This window comes from Callithrix jacchus, chromosome 5 (assembly GCF_049354715.1).
Source record: "Callithrix jacchus isolate 240 chromosome 5, calJac240_pri, whole genome shotgun sequence".
Taxonomy (NCBI): Eukaryota; Metazoa; Chordata; class Mammalia; order Primates; family Cebidae; genus Callithrix; species Callithrix jacchus.
Window position 1 is genome coordinate 73495623 of NC_133506.1, and position 17533 is coordinate 73513155.

The window sequence follows — 17533 nt, forward strand, 5'->3', positions numbered from 1 at the left end:
CTTAGGAGAAAAAGTTCCAATACTAAGAACCCTCAGCAATTTTAAAGCGTTCTAACCACACCAGAAGGGGATCCTAACTCCTTTATACTGTCAGAATCTCGATATTTAAAAGGGAGGAGTAAAGAAGAGATAGAAAGGCTCCCTGTTGGTGAAAATCCGTCTCACTTACCATTTCCCCAACACAGAAGAGAACCCGAGACTAAAGTACCAGAGGTAAAAATCAGATGGTTCCAATCCTCAGATCTTAAGACCCCATCGCACCCGGTTACCAGGAGCTCCACCAGTTAGAATTTTTTCCCCAAGGCCTGGTTATTGCTAGTTCCTCATCACGTGACATGCCAGCTCCTTCCATTCCCGTTCGCAGGTGGAGAGGGACCAAGAAACCGGGGGCCCTCGCTCTTCCAGTACTCACGCCCCAGCTACAGAGGTCAAAAAGGGTTTTCACAAAAGCTGTATCGGTTTCAGCCAGCGCCGTCTCCCATGAAAGCCCCTAGAGGAGCCCAGCCTTGTCCGCCTGCCACCCCCAGGCGGGATGGTTGAGGCCGGGGCCACGCCCCCTCTGCAGCCCGCCGAACGCATCCTGGGCTTTCTCCCACCGATTTTCCAGCCCGCTTGCACCTCGGCGATCTCCGACTCCCTTCTTCATGGCGTCGCTCCTGTGCTGTGGGCCGAAGCTGGCCGCCTGCGGCATCGTCCTCAGCGCCTGGGGAGTGATCATGTTGGTGAGGGGACTCGCCGGCAAGGATCCGAGAGGGCCTGAGGGGCCCCGGGCTGGGAGCTAGGACACTCTGGGCCGCAGGCAGGCCGAAGGAGCCGGGGATCAACTGGCCCCGGAGGAGGAGACAGGGATTGGAAAATGGGAACTGGAGCGAAGGGCCCTGGAGTGGGAGGAGCTGGGACTGGTAAATGTGGAGACCCCTCAAGATAGGAGAAACAAGAGCGTTTCTCCTGAGAGGTGTTTGAGTTGAATGGAGGGCATGGGGGGAAACAGAGTGCTTGTTTTAGAAATGGGTAGTTGGGCCTTGTTTCCCCAGTAATCCACCCACCGCCACTTCAAGAAGAAATGAATATGTAGAAGTGCCGGTTCTCCCTCCCCTCTTCCGCACTGTCCCGTGATGATGACGCCTCCAGGGAGGACGATCTGCTGGGTTCCTGGGAGAGATGGCTTGGTCACCCTATTCCTACCCTTGCCATAGCCACTTGTCTTAATGTCACCACCTCACACCCTGTTCCAGGTGGCTGAGTCCGAATCCAGTAACCACCACCTCGTTTTGGTTAATCTCAGGCTCGGGTGTTGCAGCAACATTAGAAATGGGAGGAGTTTACGAAGTGAACGTGAGGGCAGGTGCCTGAATTCAACAACCTACCCATTCCCCTTTTCCAGATAATGCTCGGAATATTTTTCAATGTCCATTCCGCTGTGTTGATTGAGGACGTTCCCTTCACAGAGAAAGATTTTGAGTAAGTAGTCGGGTGGGGGAGGCGAGGCCGGGTGATCGGGGCCCCTAGGTTAGACAACTGGGAGAGGAGAGCTGCTTTCTTGAGAACGTAGTTAGGAGCTAGGGAGTCAGACCTCAGCGGCCATCCCAAACCCGCCACTCTAGGGGTGGCGTCTTTAGGTATTTTGCTTTTCCGTCCGTCTCAGTCCACCTCTGCAAAATGGCAGCTATGACAGATCTCACCCCATGGGATGGTCAGGAAGACTGAATAAAGTAATACACGTAACAGCGCCTAGACCGCTGCCGGGCACATAGCGCTCGGCAGGGGTTGACTGCTCTTAATATATGACACCTTTGGTTCATTCCCACCCCCAGGAATGGCCCCCAGAACATATACAACCTTTACGAGCAAGTCAGCTACAACTGTTTCATCGCCGCGGGCCTTTACCTCCTCCTCGGGGGCTTCTCTTTCTGCCAAGTTCGGCTCAATAAGCGCAAGGAATACATGGTGCGCTAGAGTCCAGGCGCGTTTCCCCGCTCCAGCCCCTCCTCTATTTAAACACTCCCTGCACCGCGTCCCACCCTTGCCCGCGCCCTTTGCGAGACTGGGTTTCCCGGGCGAGACTGAACCCCTTCTTCTCCCATCCCTGGCGTCGGCCCCCTTAGAGAGGGCTGGGGCTGGGGGGGCTCTTCCCTCTCTCCACCCTTCTCTGCGTCCCGAATCTCAATAAAGAGAATCCGCTCTCTTGAGCCCTATGTCTGTGCTTGAGTGGGGGCGGGCACGGGGCTGAGGCGGGAGGTCGGATTCGGCCTGAGGAGTCCCGACCCCTGAGCGGAAGTGGAGTGAAGTGGCGCGGAAGTGAGGCTACGGCTTCCCCCTTCGCCCCGGCGAGCCAAGCGGTCTAATCAACTGCGTCTGATGGGGCGGGGAGCCGCCGGGTTTCAGCCTATCCGCTGCGGGATGGGCGGGACTTCCTGCGCGGGGTCCGAGTCTCTCCGTCTCCCGGCTCTCCACGGTCCTGGCTCGCGTGTAGCGGCGGCGGCGGCGTCTCCGTGAGGAGGCGCGCGAGGCCATGACGTCAGCGTCCACAAAGGTTCGACCTCCCTCGCGGACAGCGCTCCCTGGCGGCCACGGGATGGCGGGCCCCCCACTTGGCGCGTGGCTCTTCCGCCCCGGGCGGGGGGTGGGGGGCGGGCGAGAGCCGAGCCTGGGGTGGGGCTAGGGGCTCCGAGCGGGATGGGGAGGGCGGGCGCCGGCCCCCCATGACGCTGCCCCGCCCCCAGGTCGGAGAGATCTTCTCGGCCGCCGGCGCCGCCTTCACGAAGCTCGGGGAGCTGACGATGCAACTGCATCCGGTGGCCGACTCTTCCCCTGCGGGGTACGTGAGCCGGGTCTGGGACGTGGACGCTGAGACGGGCGCTGGGACTCGGTCACAGACATAGACCTTCTCTAGCACAGGGACAGACGTTAGTTTCCCTGTGTGCCTGGTACAGCACAGAGTAGGTGTTAATAAATGATCGCTGGATGAGGAAATGAATGACAGATGAAAACACAGGCCCATAGCCCAGACTCCTCTTTCACGGTTCTCCCTGCTGCGAACGGGCCGACCACAAACCACCACCACTCCCAACCACCCCAGTTCATGGAATTCCCCCAGACGGCTGCAGGCTGTGTTTGGAGGCCCTGTCTGTCTGTAAAGCCCCCTCCTGGCGAATTGGTTTCAGTGCGCTATGGACAGCAGCCGTGTAACGTTGATGATGGAGAGGGGTGTTCTAAGGTGGAGGTGATTGGGATTTGTGATTGGGGTCCTCTCCGTTGCCGCAGGGCCTCAAAAGCTTTTTTTCCTCCCCTTCTGGGAAAGGGTCCCAGAAGTTGGGAGGAGGCGGCTGGTTGGCTGTGGGACACATTGCCTGTGGGCTGGCCCCACACCCCTCCTCCCATTTTTGCTATCCCCCCCTCTCCCCTTCTGACAGTGCGAAGTGGACGGAGACGGAGATAGAGATGCTGAGGGCTGCTGTGAAGCGATTTGGGGATGATCTTAATCACATCAGCTGTGTCATCAAGGAACGGACAGTGTGAGGGAGGGTGGCTGCCAGAAAAGGGGGGTGGGCAGCTTTCTTCCTCTTTACCCAAGGCTCCATCGTCCTCAGAACTCCTTTCCAGCTCAACTGCTTCCCTACTTTGTCACTAGTTTTGTTAGAATTCCCTCGGGGACTGATAGAATTGTCACCGTTGGTCAGAAGTTCCTAAAATGCTGTGGTGATCCTTCCAAGAATGTGAAATTTAGGTTGCCTGAGATGCTCAGTTACTGTATTTGATGATGGAGGTCCCCTGGTTATTTATATAAATTTTGGGGGACCCTACTACAGTGTTTCCAGGGGTATGATGATCCTGAACTAGTTGATCAGTAAATCGTGATCCACCTGTAAACCACCAAGCCTTACCTGATGTCTCTCCCAGAAGAGAATTCGGAGTCCCCACTACTCAGTTCAGGGACTCCACTCTCCACACTCCATCCACCTTGAGTGAGTGCAAAGCTTCAGGACAGTGAGAACTCTACCAGTGGGTTGGGGCCCCGACCTGGATTCTTAGGAAGGGACTCCCGGAACTCCTTCCTCTCCCCTCCCTTCTGTTAGTCTCTCTGATGACTCCTTTCCTAACCTCTTCTCTCTTTTCTGCAGAGCTCAGATAAAGGCCACTGTGAAACGCAAGGTATATGAAGACTCTGGCATCCCCCTTCCAGCTGAGTCACCCAAGAAAGGGCCCAAGAAGGTGGCATCTGGTGTCTTGTCACCTCCAGCTGCCCCTCCTCCCAGCAGCTCCAGTGTCCCTGAGGCCGGGGGTCCCCCCATAAAGAAACAGAAGGCTGGTGAGGGCTGTGGAGTTGATGCCTAGGGGTTAAAGGTCCCATCTGAGGTTCAGTGAGAGAAATGGGCCTGGGTCAAAGAAGGGTCAGTCTCTCTTCCTGTCCCTGTGGAGGTTCCCAGAGAGGGGCAGAGGGGAGGGGAAGCACGAAGCTTTGGGAAGCTCGGGGTTGGGGGAGAGGCTGTCAGGGAAACCTAGAACCTAGCTTATGTCCCCCTCCCAGATGTGACACTCAGTGCTCTGAATGACTCCGACGCCAACAGTGACCTGGTGGATATCGAAGGGCTAGGAGAGACTCCTCCAGCTAAGAAACTCAACTTTGACCAGGGTAGGAGTCTTCGTCCCATACAGCTGACGGGGTGGGGAGAGAGTGCTCACCTGGATGGCTGGCTGGGTAGGGTCTCCACAGGGGCCCCTCCTTTGTAGGGCTTTCAGAAGAGAAGGTGCTCTCACAGCACAGGGCATTGGGTCAGTCCGTAGCAGGGTGTTTCAGGGAGGTGGGACTGGCCTCAGAAGCCCACTGGGGGCTCGCTCCATCTCGGCCCACTTTACTTCCTGTTCCAGACAGCCTGACCCTGGATTCTGGCCTTCTCATGACTTCTGCTGATCCTCCTCTCCTCTCCTGCTGAGGCTTCCACCTCTGACCCCTCTCACTGTTCTTGCCAGACCTGTGGATCACCTGGGACTCTAAGCAAGGCCTGCACGAGAGAGGGCTGAAAGGCTGCTGGGGCTGCCACCTCGCTGTTCCCACATAAGCATCTGCCCCCAACCCCTTTGACCTTCATCTGATGGACATTTTTATACAGAAAATAATAAAGACTTCCCTCTCAGCTTCGTGCTGCCTGCTTCACATTATTAACAGGAGGGGGCTGTCCCCTCTCCTCGGCCCGTAGCCCCTCCTCAGTTGCTCTTGCCACCCTGCCTGCAGCAGCACAGCCAATATTGGCAGACTTGCTTCCTTGTGCCAATATTTCTGTGCTGCTAGAGCCAGGGAAGCTGGGTGTGGGCAACAAAGACTCCACTTTGTTCTCTGGAGGCAGAACTTACTCCCAGGATCTCTGGCCGTCAGTATTCTTGAAACTGCCCCGAAGATTTTAAAGGGGCTGTTTCCAGTGCTTGCGTACCACACCCTCTCTTTCCCTACCTGGCAAGAAGTTTGTCATAAGACCCCAGATGTTTTTTGTGTCACTTCTCCAGGACGGCCTCCCAGGGCCAAACCTCGGCGGTGCCTCCCCCACCCTCGCTCTAACACCACAGTGTGGTTTGGACGTGGCCACAGTGCCGTACAAACCACAGTGTGCTGCTGGGGCGGGAGCAGGACCGGGTGGGTTGAGAGGAAGAAAGCACACAGCAGTCCCAGGAAGACCCCAGCACCACCTGCAGGAGCAGGGGGGCAGAGAAGCCTTAAAAGGCAAACATGGCCCCCCAAAACGGTTGGGAGGAACCAGGGACAGGAGCTGAGCTGGCAACTGGAAGGAGAGGGGCCACAGGGATGAGCTCACAATGTAGTAAGATTGGGCCATCTTCCCTCTGTAGGGGCTCAGCTCAGGGGATCTCTAGGGTGAAGTCAGAGGCAAAAGAAACGGAATGACTGGGGGGACCAACAGACTGTCTCCTGTCTCAGCAAGGGCAGGGACCCAAGGCTTCCTGTGTCCGTCCCTCCCCTCCCTGGGTCAGAACCCAAGAGAAAAGCAAGGAGAGACAGAGGGCCAAGGCCAGCAGGGTTGGGAGTTGGCAGTTCAGAGGTGGTGGGGCCGGAACATGGTTGGGAGAGGGGGGCCGGAAGTCGCCCTGGGCCCTGGGCCTGCCACAAGATGGAGGCCAAAGGCAGGAAATGGAGACCAGGGGGAAGAGGAGCAGCAGAACCCAGGAAGAGGGCCATCTGGACCTGGGGGGCCAGGTATTCAACCCCCAGTGCTGTTCCCATTCCCCAGGGCCCCTCAGGACCTGAGCCCGCCCCCACAGCAACCTCCATCAGCCCATCCACCAGGCCAAGGCAGGCGGGCCCACCCCAGAGAGCCACGTTTAAGCTGAGACAAACATGCCTCTCCCCACCCCCAACGCCAGGCCTTCCCTCAGCCCTTTTCTCCTGTCCAGAACTTGATTTTTTAAAAATACCCCTCAGAAAGCAAAATCCAAGGGCCAAAATCCCTTCTGCACATCAAAATATTACCCCCTAAAATCCAGAAGTTACCCTCCTATATCCCATGGCATCTTTTACCACCCCCTCTTCCGACACACCCCCCAAAACTCTGAGCAATCTGAAAGATCTAAGGTGGTGTATGTAAGCAGTCTTTTTAGGGCCCCAAAGATGCCAGACCCCTCCCCAGACCCCTCTTTGTCCTCCATCAAATTCTGCCAAGGCCTCCTGCTCCTCCTCCACCCTCCAGAGCCCCCAAACTAAGAGTTGCCCTCAGCTCCCACCTCGGCAGAGCTTTTGTGGGGGTGAAAGAGAAATTAAACACTATCCTAATGGCTGGGGATGTTGAGGGGCTCTCTGGTCTCAGCCTTTAGTTTCTGTCTGGGGGACTGCAGTTTTGGGGTGTAAGAGAAAGCCTCTCCAATCATCCCCCCAATTCCAAGACTGACAAAGCCCAACCCCACCCCAGCACGCACCTCCAAACCTCCCCCCAACCGCCATGTCTCCTGAAAACAGAGGACACTTCCCTCCCCACTTACCTCAGCTACTCTCCCCTGAGATCCTGGTCCCCTATTTTGAAAAGAGCAAAATTTGGGGTGCATCCCTCACATTTGGGGTGCAGGAGAAAGGAGCCGCCCCAGTCGCATCGCTGGCCTCCTTCCTCTCGGCTGGCTCAGGGACTGGGGAGTGCCCTGGGGAGGGGGCACCCCCACAAGAGAGCTCAGGAAGGGGTTCCTCCACTCCCAGTCAGAATTGGGGACACCCCCCCAAAACCCGTCCCAGCCCATCCGTCTCCAACTCGGCGGGAGAGGCAGCTGCAATGCCCCAGTCAGATTCCCCCAACACTACATTCCTCACCCTATCTAGAGGGGTCCCGGGGTCCCCAAAAAATCCCAAAAAAATCTAGGATGTTGGGGGGACGGTCCTGGACTAGCTCCCCAAATTTGGGGTCCTCAGATAGCCCCGTTTTTTCAGGAAAATTCCGTCTTTTGCCTGCCTCCCGCCAGCCCTGCTCTGTCCCGATGCCAATTTTGGAAGTCACTCCCTCCTTCCTCCTCCCCGTCTCTCCAGCACCCCCCCCCCACCACCGCTCGGGGGCTAGGGTCCAGGACACCTGGTTTCCAGACCGGGGAGAGCACTCTTCAAAGGGCTAGGGGGCAGGAGGTCAAGCTCATTGCCCCTGTCTTAAGGAAGCAGGAAAGCCCGATCCTCCCTTCCCCTCCCCCCTGGCTGGTCTCCGTGGTGGTTTAGGAAAGCCTGGAGGATTGGAATCTGCCATTGCTGTTGCACAGGCAGTTTTTTTTCTTGGGTTGGGGGGGTGGGCGGTGGGAGGGAGAGAGGGGAGGAGAGTCGAAGAGAGAAGGGACCCAGGCTCGAGGAGCTGGCCTGGCTTACCCTGTAGCCCCGGCTGCCGTGGGGAACCCCTCCCCCCATCTCACCCACACTCCTAGTTCTCTGTCTGCTTTCTGTTTGGGGCTCATCCTAGAAAATTAGGGTACAAGAATCACCTACTGTACCCCACCAGCACCCCTCCTTGCCACAGTTCCAACAGCACTGCTCTGATCAGGGGTGTCCACTTTGCCAAGAGACACCCCATTTTCCTTCAACTTCCCTCAAACTAAGGTGTGCTTCCTTAAGAAAGTGGGGTTCAGAGTCTGAAACCACCTTTTCTCCTTCTCTTCTCCTTCAAGCCACATAATAATAAAAGGAGATACCACACCCTTTCCAAGTTTCTCCCTTCAAATCCTGGGCTTATTTGGGGGTTCACTGAAGAAATTTCTAGAATCCGGGGTGAGAGGGCACTATAAGCAAAAGACATCCCAAACCAGCATCGTGCTCCAAATTAAGTGAACCACCAAATCAGTCTCATATTTTGATTATCCCTTCACTTCACCAAAAGCATCCAGAGTGATAACCCCCCCCCCCCAAAAAATAAGGACATCCCAGAACTTTAGTCTCCTGTCCTCGTGGCCCTCACCTTGTTTCTCCCCCAGGAAAAAGCATCTTGGGTATTCGTGCCCACACAGGAATAGCCCACGTCAAAGTGAGTTTACACAAGACTCAAATATAAAAGTTCGCTCCCCCCCTCCCAGGACCCCCAATCACAGAAAGCCTTGAACCTGCTCCCAGCCTCCTATAATATGCCACCTCAAACTAATTTTTAAAACTCCAAATTGAATTTCCTGTCCCCCAAATCTAATCTGAGCCTTGAGACTTAGATGGCACCCCAAAATAGACTGCACCCCCAAATCAGCGTGAGTACTTTGGCTCTGCTGATAATCCAAGATGACACAGATGAGCACACTCTCTAAATTGTGGGTGTCAGAACCCCCAGAATGAATGTAGCTTCAAAATCAGCTCCATATCTGAAATTTACCACACAGGCCCTGGAAGGCTGAGTGCAGCCACCAGTGCTCATAACAATCAAATCAACTCAACACCCCATAATAACAGCCACCCCACAACCAACCAAATAATACTCCATCCTGATGCCAAAGGGACCCCTTAGTCTAATTCCCATCTTCAAGCTGGGCAGAGACCCAAGTAACCCTCACATGTCAAAGCCACCTCATCATCCTGAATCCTTAGTGGTCCCCAATTCCTGGGTTCTCAGCTGTTCTTTCATGCATTCAAATGAAAACACACTCCGGTCTGAAGTGGGGGTCCCCGGGCCTGATATCCAGCCCCACGGACCATGATCGGTCATTCCTAGCCAACTGTACACTCTCCCCAGCCCATATCCGTGAAGCTTCTGCTTTGCAGCGGGATTCAGCTCTAGCACCCCTGCTCCCAATGAGCCTTTCCTTGCCTCCCCGCAAGCTCCTGAAACAAAATATGAGGGTGTGATCCATGCCCATCTCTCAGATCAGGGACTTCAAATTAGGGTTGTTAGCCCCCTCCTGCCCTCTCTCCCTCCTCCATGTCGTCTTCCCTTCTCTTGTTTACCCCACCCAATTTTAATATTAATGTTCAATTAAAAGTCACCTCCAAAGACATCTGGGTGGCAGTGTCTAGCTTAATTCGAAAAGAAATTCCGGAGTTCCATGCTCAGATCCCGCTTCATGTCTCACCCACTCCCCTGACTCCCACAGCCCGCGATTTCTCACCTCGGGTAGGAACCCCAGCCTGAGGGGAAAGTCCCCTCGGTCTCCTAACTCTAACTCCCTCCGCCCAACCCTAGTCCCTTCCTAGGAGACAGAGGTGCAAAATAAACCCGCGCAAAGGGGAGGAGGCTAAAGGTTTCAGCCGACCAGACCGAATGGATCCTGCGCCCGGGTCTGACTGAGCGCTCCCCCGGCCGGGTGGAGACTAGGGGTGAGACGAGGCCGGTGCTCGGCCGCCCCCTCGTGGAAGGAGCCGCACATTGCCGAGCCTTGCCTACTTGCCGCGCTGGACCGCGGCGTCCAGCCAGCCTCCGAGCGCTGCCGACGGGCGGGTACCCGAGGCCCTGGAGAGCGGGGACTGGGGGAGAGCGAGCGGGCTTTGGGCGGGAGTCCGTCTCTCTGGGTCCCCTACCAGGACTCAGAAGAGTCGGGAGCGAGAGAGGCCGGACGCCTAGGTCTCCAGAGCGCTTCTCGTCCTCCTGCCCCCACCTCGGGGCTTTCCCCACCTCCTCGAGGGGAAGCAGCTGGCGGAGCCGTCCGGTCGCAGGACAATGGAAGGAAACCAACTAGAAATCATATCCGCTCTCTCACTACCCCGCCCGGCCAGATCCCCCCTTTTTGTAGGGCCGGATAGAGGAGCCTGTCATTCACACCACTCCCTCCCCCTGTCTGAGACCCCACGGGTGCCCACTGTCGCCTCCCCAAACCTGCTGTCTCGTTGGGCTCCCCCTTTTCTCCCCTAACCCAGTAAAAGAGGGGGAGAGGGGGTTGCTGTACGCGCTACGTCCTGCAACCAAGGTTGGCTCCTGGCAAACCCTCCCAAAAGCCAACACACCAATTTTCACTGGCCCAGGCCTTCCGACGAGTCAGACTCCGGTATTTCCAACCTCGATATCCCTAACCCCCTCCCCAATTCCAACAACCCCGTCCTCGTGTCCACCTGCAGGGACCCAAGCCCCCCTACGTTACGACCACCCCTGGTTTCTGAGGTCCCGCCCTCGAGACGGAGACCCCGCCCTGGGCTTGCCATCTGGAGAGCGAGGGAGGAAGGAAGGATACAGACCCAGGCGTTCACCCCACCTCCACCCCCGCCCCCGACATCCCGGCCAGATAAAGGAGCCGAGGCCAAACGGGGAGAGAGACCCCGCCCCCCTTAAGAAGAGAAGTCGCGGCCCCTGCGGGACGGGGGTAAGAACGAGAGACGGAGGGAGCCAGACTGCTGGGTCCCCGAAGAGGGTTGGGGCTTGTGGATGGCAACAAGCCTGAGTCCCAGAAATTGGGCTACACTAGGGACTGGGGACTAGACCGGAGTCGCAGAATTCCGTCGTTCGGGGAAGGGAGCTTCTGCTGGGATTTGGAGGTGTGTGGACGGCAGGCCGTGAAGTCTCTAGGTAGGGTCAGACGCTGGGACGCAGGCGAGCAGAGGGAAGTGGCGGTGCTGGAAGGGCGCTGGGAGTCGAACCCAGGGTGCTGGACGCGGGATTCCCCCACGCTCAACAACGACGCAGCGGTGTGGAACCTTCAACTGGCTCCAAGTGCTGTGGGATCTGGAAGAGGCAAGGGAGCGATGGTGTCGTTGAGGGCAGAATGAGCAAGAAGAATTAGGAGGGAGGCTGCATGTGCCGGGGCTAGGGGCTGGAGGCCCGGGCTCTAGCTGCACCTCGGAAGGAAAAGGCAAACAGAGGAGGGAAGGCGTCTTAGGACTGCCTGGATCCAGCGCACTTTCCACGGCCTCTGCAGGCCTGCGTCGCTATGGGTTCCCCCGCCGCCCCGGAGGGAGCGCTAGGCTACGTCCGCGAGTTCACTCGCCACTCCTCCGACGTGCTGGGCAACCTCAACGAGCTGCGCCTGCGCGGGATCCTCACTGACGTCACGCTGCTGGTTGGCGGGCAACCCCTCCGGGCACACAAGGCAATTCTCATCGCCTGCAGGTTCGAGGGGTGGGGCCTGAGACGGGGGCGGGGCAAAATCGGAAAGGGGCGGGGCCAGACGGCCGTGGAGAGGGAATCCGAAGCCAAGTCTTCCAGAAGCAGGAGACCGAGCGTCCCAGAATTGGGGGCGGGGTGATCGTGAGGAGGTGGAACTTCTTCAGGGGGCGGGGCTTCCTAAAACGGCTACTGCCTCCCTTGGTTCCCCAGCCCCTAATAGACCTATCTGCTCTCTTTCCAGTGGCTTCTTCTATTCAATCTTCCGGGGCCGTGCGGGAGTCGGGGTGGACGTGCTCTCTCTGCCCGGGGGTCCCGAAGCCAGAGGCTTCGCCCCTCTCCTGGACTTCATGTACACTTCTCGCCTGCGCCTCTCACCGGCCACTGCACCAGCAGTCCTTGCCGCTGCCACCTATTTGCAGATGGAGCACGTGGTCCAGGCATGCCACCGCTTCATCCAGGCCAGGTGAGAGCCTGGGTCGGCGTTCTCTGTGGCTGAGGTGGTGCCCCAGGTGTTAAGGGCAAAGGCAGAGATTGTAAAATGGCACTAACGTTGATCACACTTTCCCCAGCTATGAACCTTTGGGCATCTCCCTGCGGTCTCTGGAAGCAGAACCCCCGACACCCCCAACAGCCCCTCCACCAGGCAGTCCCAGACGCTCTGAAGGACACCCAGACCCACCAACTGAATCTCGAAGCTGCCGTCAAGGCCCCCCTAGTCCAGCCAGCCCAGACCCCAAGGCCTGCAACTGGAAAAAATACAAGTATATCGTGCTAAACTCTCAGGCCTCCCAAGCAGGGAGCCTGGTGGGGGAGAGGAGTTCTGGTCAACCTTGCCCCCAAGCCAGGCTCCCCAGTGGAGATGAAGCCTCCAGTAGCAGCAGCAGCAGCAGCGAAGAAGGACCCATTCTTGGTCCCCAGAGCAGGTACAGAGTCTAGAACCTCAAGGATTTGTCAGAGCTGGCCTCAACCAGGAGACAGAGCCATTGGGCCTTCATGGTCAGGAGGAAAGGAGACAGGGTGGGTTTCAGAGACACTATCCCACCTTAGGGAGTTGGCCAGGGACCAGGCTTATCCAGCAGGGTGGCACTTTGGCAGTACAATGTGCGTAGTTCATTGGTCAATATTGGCTCACCTCCAGAGGGCAGGACTTTGGCTCCAAATTTCCCAGGAGAGATTCCCCCACCTCCCCACCCACTCACGCTGTCCATACAATCTCTAACCCTTTCCTCTGGGCCTTGCCATCTGCCTAGGCTCTCTCCAGCTGCTGCCACTGTGCAGTTCAAATGTGGGGCTCCAGCCAATACCCCCCACCTCCTCATGTCCCAGGCTCAAGAGACCTCTGGATCCCCCTCTGAGCGAGCTCGTCCATTCTTACCAGGTAAGAGCACTTCTTTCCTGCCTTTTCTCCCATGACTGCTCCAGGCAAGTTTGCCGCAAAAACCTCCCCAGAAAGGCCTACTCCAATGGTTACTAAACTTTACTACAAATTAGAATCACCTAGGAAGATTTAAACTCCCACCGCCCAGGTCATGCTCCATAGATTGAAATATCTGGACATGGGAACGAGTCATCAGCATTTTTTTATTTGGCCTCAAGCAAGTCAAACCAATCCCAGAAGTCCTAACAATAAATTGGGAAAACGAAAGCTACAATGTGGCTTGAGGATTCACTAGTATCTAGACAGCCTTCATTAATTACTGTGGTTACCGTTACCCATGCCCCTTGCCAGGAAATGAATTTTTCAGCTGCCAGAACTGTGAGGCTGTGGCTGGGTGCTCATCGGGGCTGGACCCCTTGGTTCCTGGGGATGAAGACAAACCCTTTAAGTGTCAGCTCTGCCGGTCTTCCTTCCGCTACAAGGGCAACCTGGCCAGTCACCGCACAGTGCACACAGGTAGAGGAGGAGAGGGCCCTGGCATTCAAGCCCACAGGTGTCCTTGGGCAAAGTGCCTGACCTCCCATCTTCCCCACCTCCAGGGGAAAAGCCTTACCACTGCTCAATCTGCGGAGCCCGTTTTAACCGGCCAGCAAACCTGAAAACGCACAGCCGCATCCATTCGGGAGAGAAGCCCTATAAGTGTGAGACGTGTGGCTCACGCTTTGTACAGGTACGAAACCAGCCTCCAAGCAGCTTCAAAGGCAAACCTGCAAGAGGTGGGGAGGGCCAATAGGGAGGGTTCTTCTGTCTCTCCCAGAAACATGACTTGAAATCTCCACCCTCCCAGGTGGCACATCTGCGGGCGCACGTGCTGATCCACACAGGGGAGAAGCCCTATCCTTGCCCTACCTGCGGGACCCGCTTCCGCCACCTACAGACCCTCAAGAGCCACGTTCGCATCCACACTGGCGAGAAGCCTTACCACGTGGGTACCCGACCTGGCCTGCCCAGTGCCTTAGAATTAATTATCTCTTCTTTGCCTGGGGGTGGGCTCTGAGAGGTGCAGGCCTTGCTGTCCCCAGATCTCTTAGAAATGGACAGGGGCTGGAAGAGTCCAAGCAAATAAGGGGTGGAGGCTGGGAAGAGAGGTGGGCAGGTATAGAAGTTACGCTTCTCGGCTGGGTGCTGTTTCCTCAGAGAGGAGCTAACAGGTGGGAAAACCTTTGCTAAATAAGGTGGGGCCTGGCCCCTCAGCCACACCTGAGGATTTGGCAGGATGTGAGAATCGAAGCGCTCACCTTCCGCTGGACATTTCCCTCCTGGGCGAGCTGGACAGCACCGCCCCCCAACACCTAAAAGGTGGTTGTGGATGGGGCAGGCCCTGACCTGGCTGTCCTCCCACAGTGTGACCCCTGTGGCCTGCATTTCCGGCACAAGAGTCAACTGCGGCTGCACCTGCGCCAGAAACACGGAGCTGCTACCAACACCAAAGTGCACTACCACATTCTTGGGGGGCCCTAGCTGAGCGCAGGTCCAGACCCCACTTGCTTCCTGTGGGGGGGAAAGCTGCAGGCTCAGGCCTTGCTTCCCTATCAGGCTTGAGCATGGGGGTGTGCAGGGCCACTTTGGTATCAGAAATTGCCACCATCTGAATTTCTTGCCGGGGAGAGCAGGGGTGGCAGATCCCGGCTAGATCTGCCTCCGTTTTGCAGGTCAAAACCTCTTCCTGATGAGCCGGATTGTTCCTGAGGAGAGAGCTAGCTAGGGACTGGGCTAGGGGAGAGATTGGAGTCCTGGTCTCCCTAAGGGAATAGCCCTCCACCTGTGGCCCCCACTGCATTCGGTTTATCTGTAAATATAATTTATTGAGGCCTTCAGGTGGCACCAGGACCTTCATTCTATTCCATTTCCCACTTCCCTCTTCCACAAGTGTGATCAAAAGTGACCTGGAACACAGAAGGTGAGGTCACGGCTCTGCTGGCAGAGATTACAGCCCTCGGCTGGCTCCTTTGGCTTGGGTGTTTTATATTATTTCTGTCATGAGTTTTATCTTTAGAATTGTTCTTTCTCCTGTGTGTTTGCTTGTTAGTTTGTTTAAAATGGAAAAAGGGGTTCTCTGTGTCCTGCCCCTCTAATTCTAGGTCTGGAACTTTATTTGTTCTAGGGCAGCTCTGGGAGCACGTGGGATTGTGGAAGTGGGTCAGGAACCCTCTCTGGTATTCTGGATGTTGTAGGTTCTCTAGCAGGCTAGAAATGGATGTAGACATGTCTCTGTTCTTCAAGAGTGATAGGAACCATTATGTTGAGCCTAAAATGGAGGTAATAATAAATGCGTCCTAGAGGCTGTGGGTGCGGGGAATTCCATATCACTCCAGGTAGAGGCCGGCAGTTTTTTCTGCAAGATGGTCCAGAAGCTAAAATGTCCGACTAATCCGGGCACTTGGGTTTGGCGCTGCTGTATCCATCTATAGCGGTAGAGCCCCAGCAGGGCTTAAGTTGAGCCCACAGGGTGCCTGTTCGTAGCACTGAGTTGATCCCTCCATGGGGGAGAGATCAGAAATTCCTTATCAGAGATGATGTGACCTTTTCTGACTCTGTCCACTCTCTATGAATGTTATGACCTAGGGAAGAATCGTGAAACTCTTTACCTTGATTAGATGGTATACTACAGAGGCATCTGGGTTTGAATGTTACTTGGGGTTCTCTCTACTGAGTTGAACCCCTTCTTCCTTTACTGGGTTTTGGACATCTTCTGGCAAGTGTCCAGATGCCAGAACCTTCTTTGCCTCTAGAAAGTGACGGTGCTTTGTAACCTTACCTTAGAAAAGCTGGGTCTGTGACCTGGTCTTCCCATCACTGCATTCCTGTCCAGAACCAGTGAATGCATTAGAACCTTCCATAGGAAAAGAAAAGGGGCTGAGTTCCATTCTGGGTTTGCTTTAGTTTGGTTGAGATTATTGTTGGCATTACAGATTTAAAAGATTGACTAGCTGATAGGCCAAAGGCCTGTTCTAGTTGACCAAGTTTCAGGTAAGATTAAGAGGTTGGCTGAGGGGTGCAGTTTCTGGTGTAGGCCAGGTGGGTAAAAAGTTAGAAATGGGATTGTCTCTTGAATGGGTGGAGTCTCTTGAAATGTTAGAAGATGCCCTGAAGCCTTGATTTATAGTTCTGCCCCCAGTTGCCCTGGGGCCTATTTGATTATGGGACAAGGGTGGAAAGTAAGAAGCACTTTTGAATTTTCGGGGTAGAACTTAAACAATAAGTCAGTGCTAGTGGCTATCACCTGGGGACTAGTGAGAAAGCTGCTCTGGTCTCCCTAAGGGAAGAGCCCTCCACCTGTGGCCCCCATTGCAGAATTTAAGAAGGAAGAAGGGAAGGTAGAAGAGTATGTAAGAAGGAACCATGGTTTCTATTTAGCAGATTGGATGGAATAAAGAAGCCTTTCTGTGCTGCCTGCTGTGTCCTAGGTTCTTGCCTGGTGAGGGGGTGGAGGGGGGCTTGGGGACAAGGGAAGAGAACTCTTCCTCCTGGATAACATCTTGGATTCTGTACCATTCCCCTGTCCCTTCCCACCAGACATTTGAAATAGTCCTCGTTGTCCCCTTCCCTGCCCTTGCCTTCCTGCTCATTGTGTAGGAACCAGTGACTTCATGAAGTTTCTCCGGAGCCACCTGCATCCTGCCGCCCTGAAGTCACTTCCTGCCTGAGGTGTGGAGGCAGCAGGGAGAAACCAGGAAGCCGCTAATAATACCAAGAGGCTGGGGCATGCATCTGTGAGGGGATCTTAATATTCGGGACATGCCTCCACCACCAAGGAAAAGGGCTAGGATTTGGGTCCCCTAAGGACCACAGGGGCTGGAGGTGGCACTGAGAAGACTGAGTTAGAACCAACATGCCAGCCCACCCTCCCGCAGCAAGGGGATCCTGAATCTATCCCAGGTCCAGTGCATGCATCCCTCCCACCCTTTCCCCTGTCCTTTGTGTTTCTGGGTGCATATCTCTGTTCTGCCCCACAGGCAGAGGTCAATTCTGATGTTACCTCCCTCTGGGCCTTCCAATTCCTCATCTGTGAAAAGTCAGTTAACATAATCTCTGCAACTCCCTCCCAACACTGAAAGTTGTGGTTGTCTTAGTCCATTTTCTGTTGCTTATTACAGAATACCTGAAGCTGAGCAATTTATAAAGAAAAGGAATGTATTTCTTACAGTTATGGACACTGAAAATTCTGCCCAGGGTCAAGTGGCCACATCTGGTGATGGTCTTCCGGTTGGCGGAGGCTCTGCAGCACAGGGTATCACATAGGGGATGGCAAGTATGCAAAGGCTGCCAGCTCAGGTCTCTCTTCATCTTCCTGTAAGGCCACCAGTTCCCTTCCCATGATAACCCATCATCCGTGAATGGCAGAGCCCTAAGGAGCCAGTCATCTCTTAAAAGCCCCAGCTCTCTTTGGGAGGCCGAGGCGGGTGGATCACGAAGTCAAGAGATCAAGACCATCCTGGTCAACAAGGTGAAACACCATCTCTACTAAAAATACAGAAAAGTAGCTGGGCATGGTGGCGCGTGCCTGTAATCCCAGCTACTCAGGAGGCTGAGGCAGGAGAATTGCTTGAACCCAGGAGGCGGAGGTTGCAGTGAGCCGAGATCATGCCATTGCACTCCAGCCTGGGTAACGAGCAAA

The 17533-nt window shown here is 55.7% G+C and overlaps 4 protein-coding genes across 13 annotated transcripts in view; 3 read left to right on the forward strand and 1 right to left on the reverse strand.

Annotated features, from left to right (window-relative positions):
- LOC100407909 (DNA-directed RNA polymerase II subunit RPB1-like) overlaps window positions 1-300 on the reverse strand; it is a 71576-nt gene extending 71276 nt beyond the window's left edge. Inside the window, 1 exon segment of the mRNA XM_078372839.1 lies at window positions 170-300. The gene's annotated coding sequence lies outside the window, so the exon portion shown is untranslated.
- A 44-nt stretch (window positions 301-344) lies between these two features.
- Window positions 345-2189, forward strand: RNASEK (ribonuclease K). Of its 2 annotated transcripts, none has more exons than XM_054255770.2 (3): window positions 345-718; window positions 1385-1461; window positions 1815-2189. In XM_054255770.2, the coding sequence occupies exons 1-3, from the start codon at window positions 533-535 to the stop codon at window positions 1954-1956; spliced, it is 405 nt and encodes a 134-aa protein (XP_054111745.1). In that variant the 5' UTR covers window positions 345-532; the 3' UTR covers window positions 1957-2189. The 2 variants fall into 2 exon arrangements, with proteins under 2 accessions (XP_054111745.1, XP_035155642.1); XM_035299751.3 differs by having other exon boundaries at window positions 583-722.
- A 227-nt stretch (window positions 2190-2416) lies between these two features.
- BACC1 (BPTF associated chromatin complex component 1) lies at window positions 2417-5135 on the forward strand. Of its 4 annotated transcripts, none has more exons than XM_035299747.3 (6): window positions 2417-2533; window positions 2724-2818; window positions 3414-3515; window positions 4122-4309; window positions 4529-4633; window positions 4870-5135. In XM_035299747.3, exons 1-6 carry the CDS (start codon window positions 2513-2515, stop codon window positions 4932-4934), a joined length of 576 nt encoding a protein of 191 aa, XP_035155638.3. In that variant the 5' UTR covers window positions 2417-2512; the 3' UTR covers window positions 4935-5135. The 4 variants fall into 4 exon arrangements, with proteins under 4 accessions (XP_035155638.3, XP_035155639.3, XP_035155640.3 ...); XM_035299748.3 differs by having other exon boundaries at window positions 4874-5135; XM_035299749.3 differs by lacking the exon at window positions 3414-3515.
- A 5552-nt stretch (window positions 5136-10687) lies between these two features.
- Window positions 10688-16637, forward strand: BCL6B (BCL6B transcription repressor). 6 transcript variants are annotated; one of them, XM_078372841.1, is made up of 9 exons: window positions 10688-10909; window positions 11290-11480; window positions 11719-11940; window positions 12047-12400; window positions 12728-12855; window positions 13207-13371; window positions 13455-13585; window positions 13703-13840; window positions 16492-16637. In XM_078372841.1, exons 2-9 carry the CDS (start codon window positions 11302-11304, stop codon window positions 16507-16509), a joined length of 1335 nt encoding a protein of 444 aa, XP_078228967.1. In that variant the 5' UTR covers window positions 10688-10909; window positions 11290-11301; the 3' UTR covers window positions 16510-16637. The 6 variants fall into 6 exon arrangements, with proteins under 6 accessions (XP_078228967.1, XP_035155643.1, XP_035155644.1 ...); XM_035299752.3 differs by lacking the exon at window positions 16492-16637 and adding an exon at window positions 14260-16307 and having other exon boundaries at window positions 10688-10940; XM_035299753.3 differs by lacking the exon at window positions 16492-16637 and adding an exon at window positions 14260-16307.
- Window positions 16638-17533: the final 896 nt, after the last annotated feature.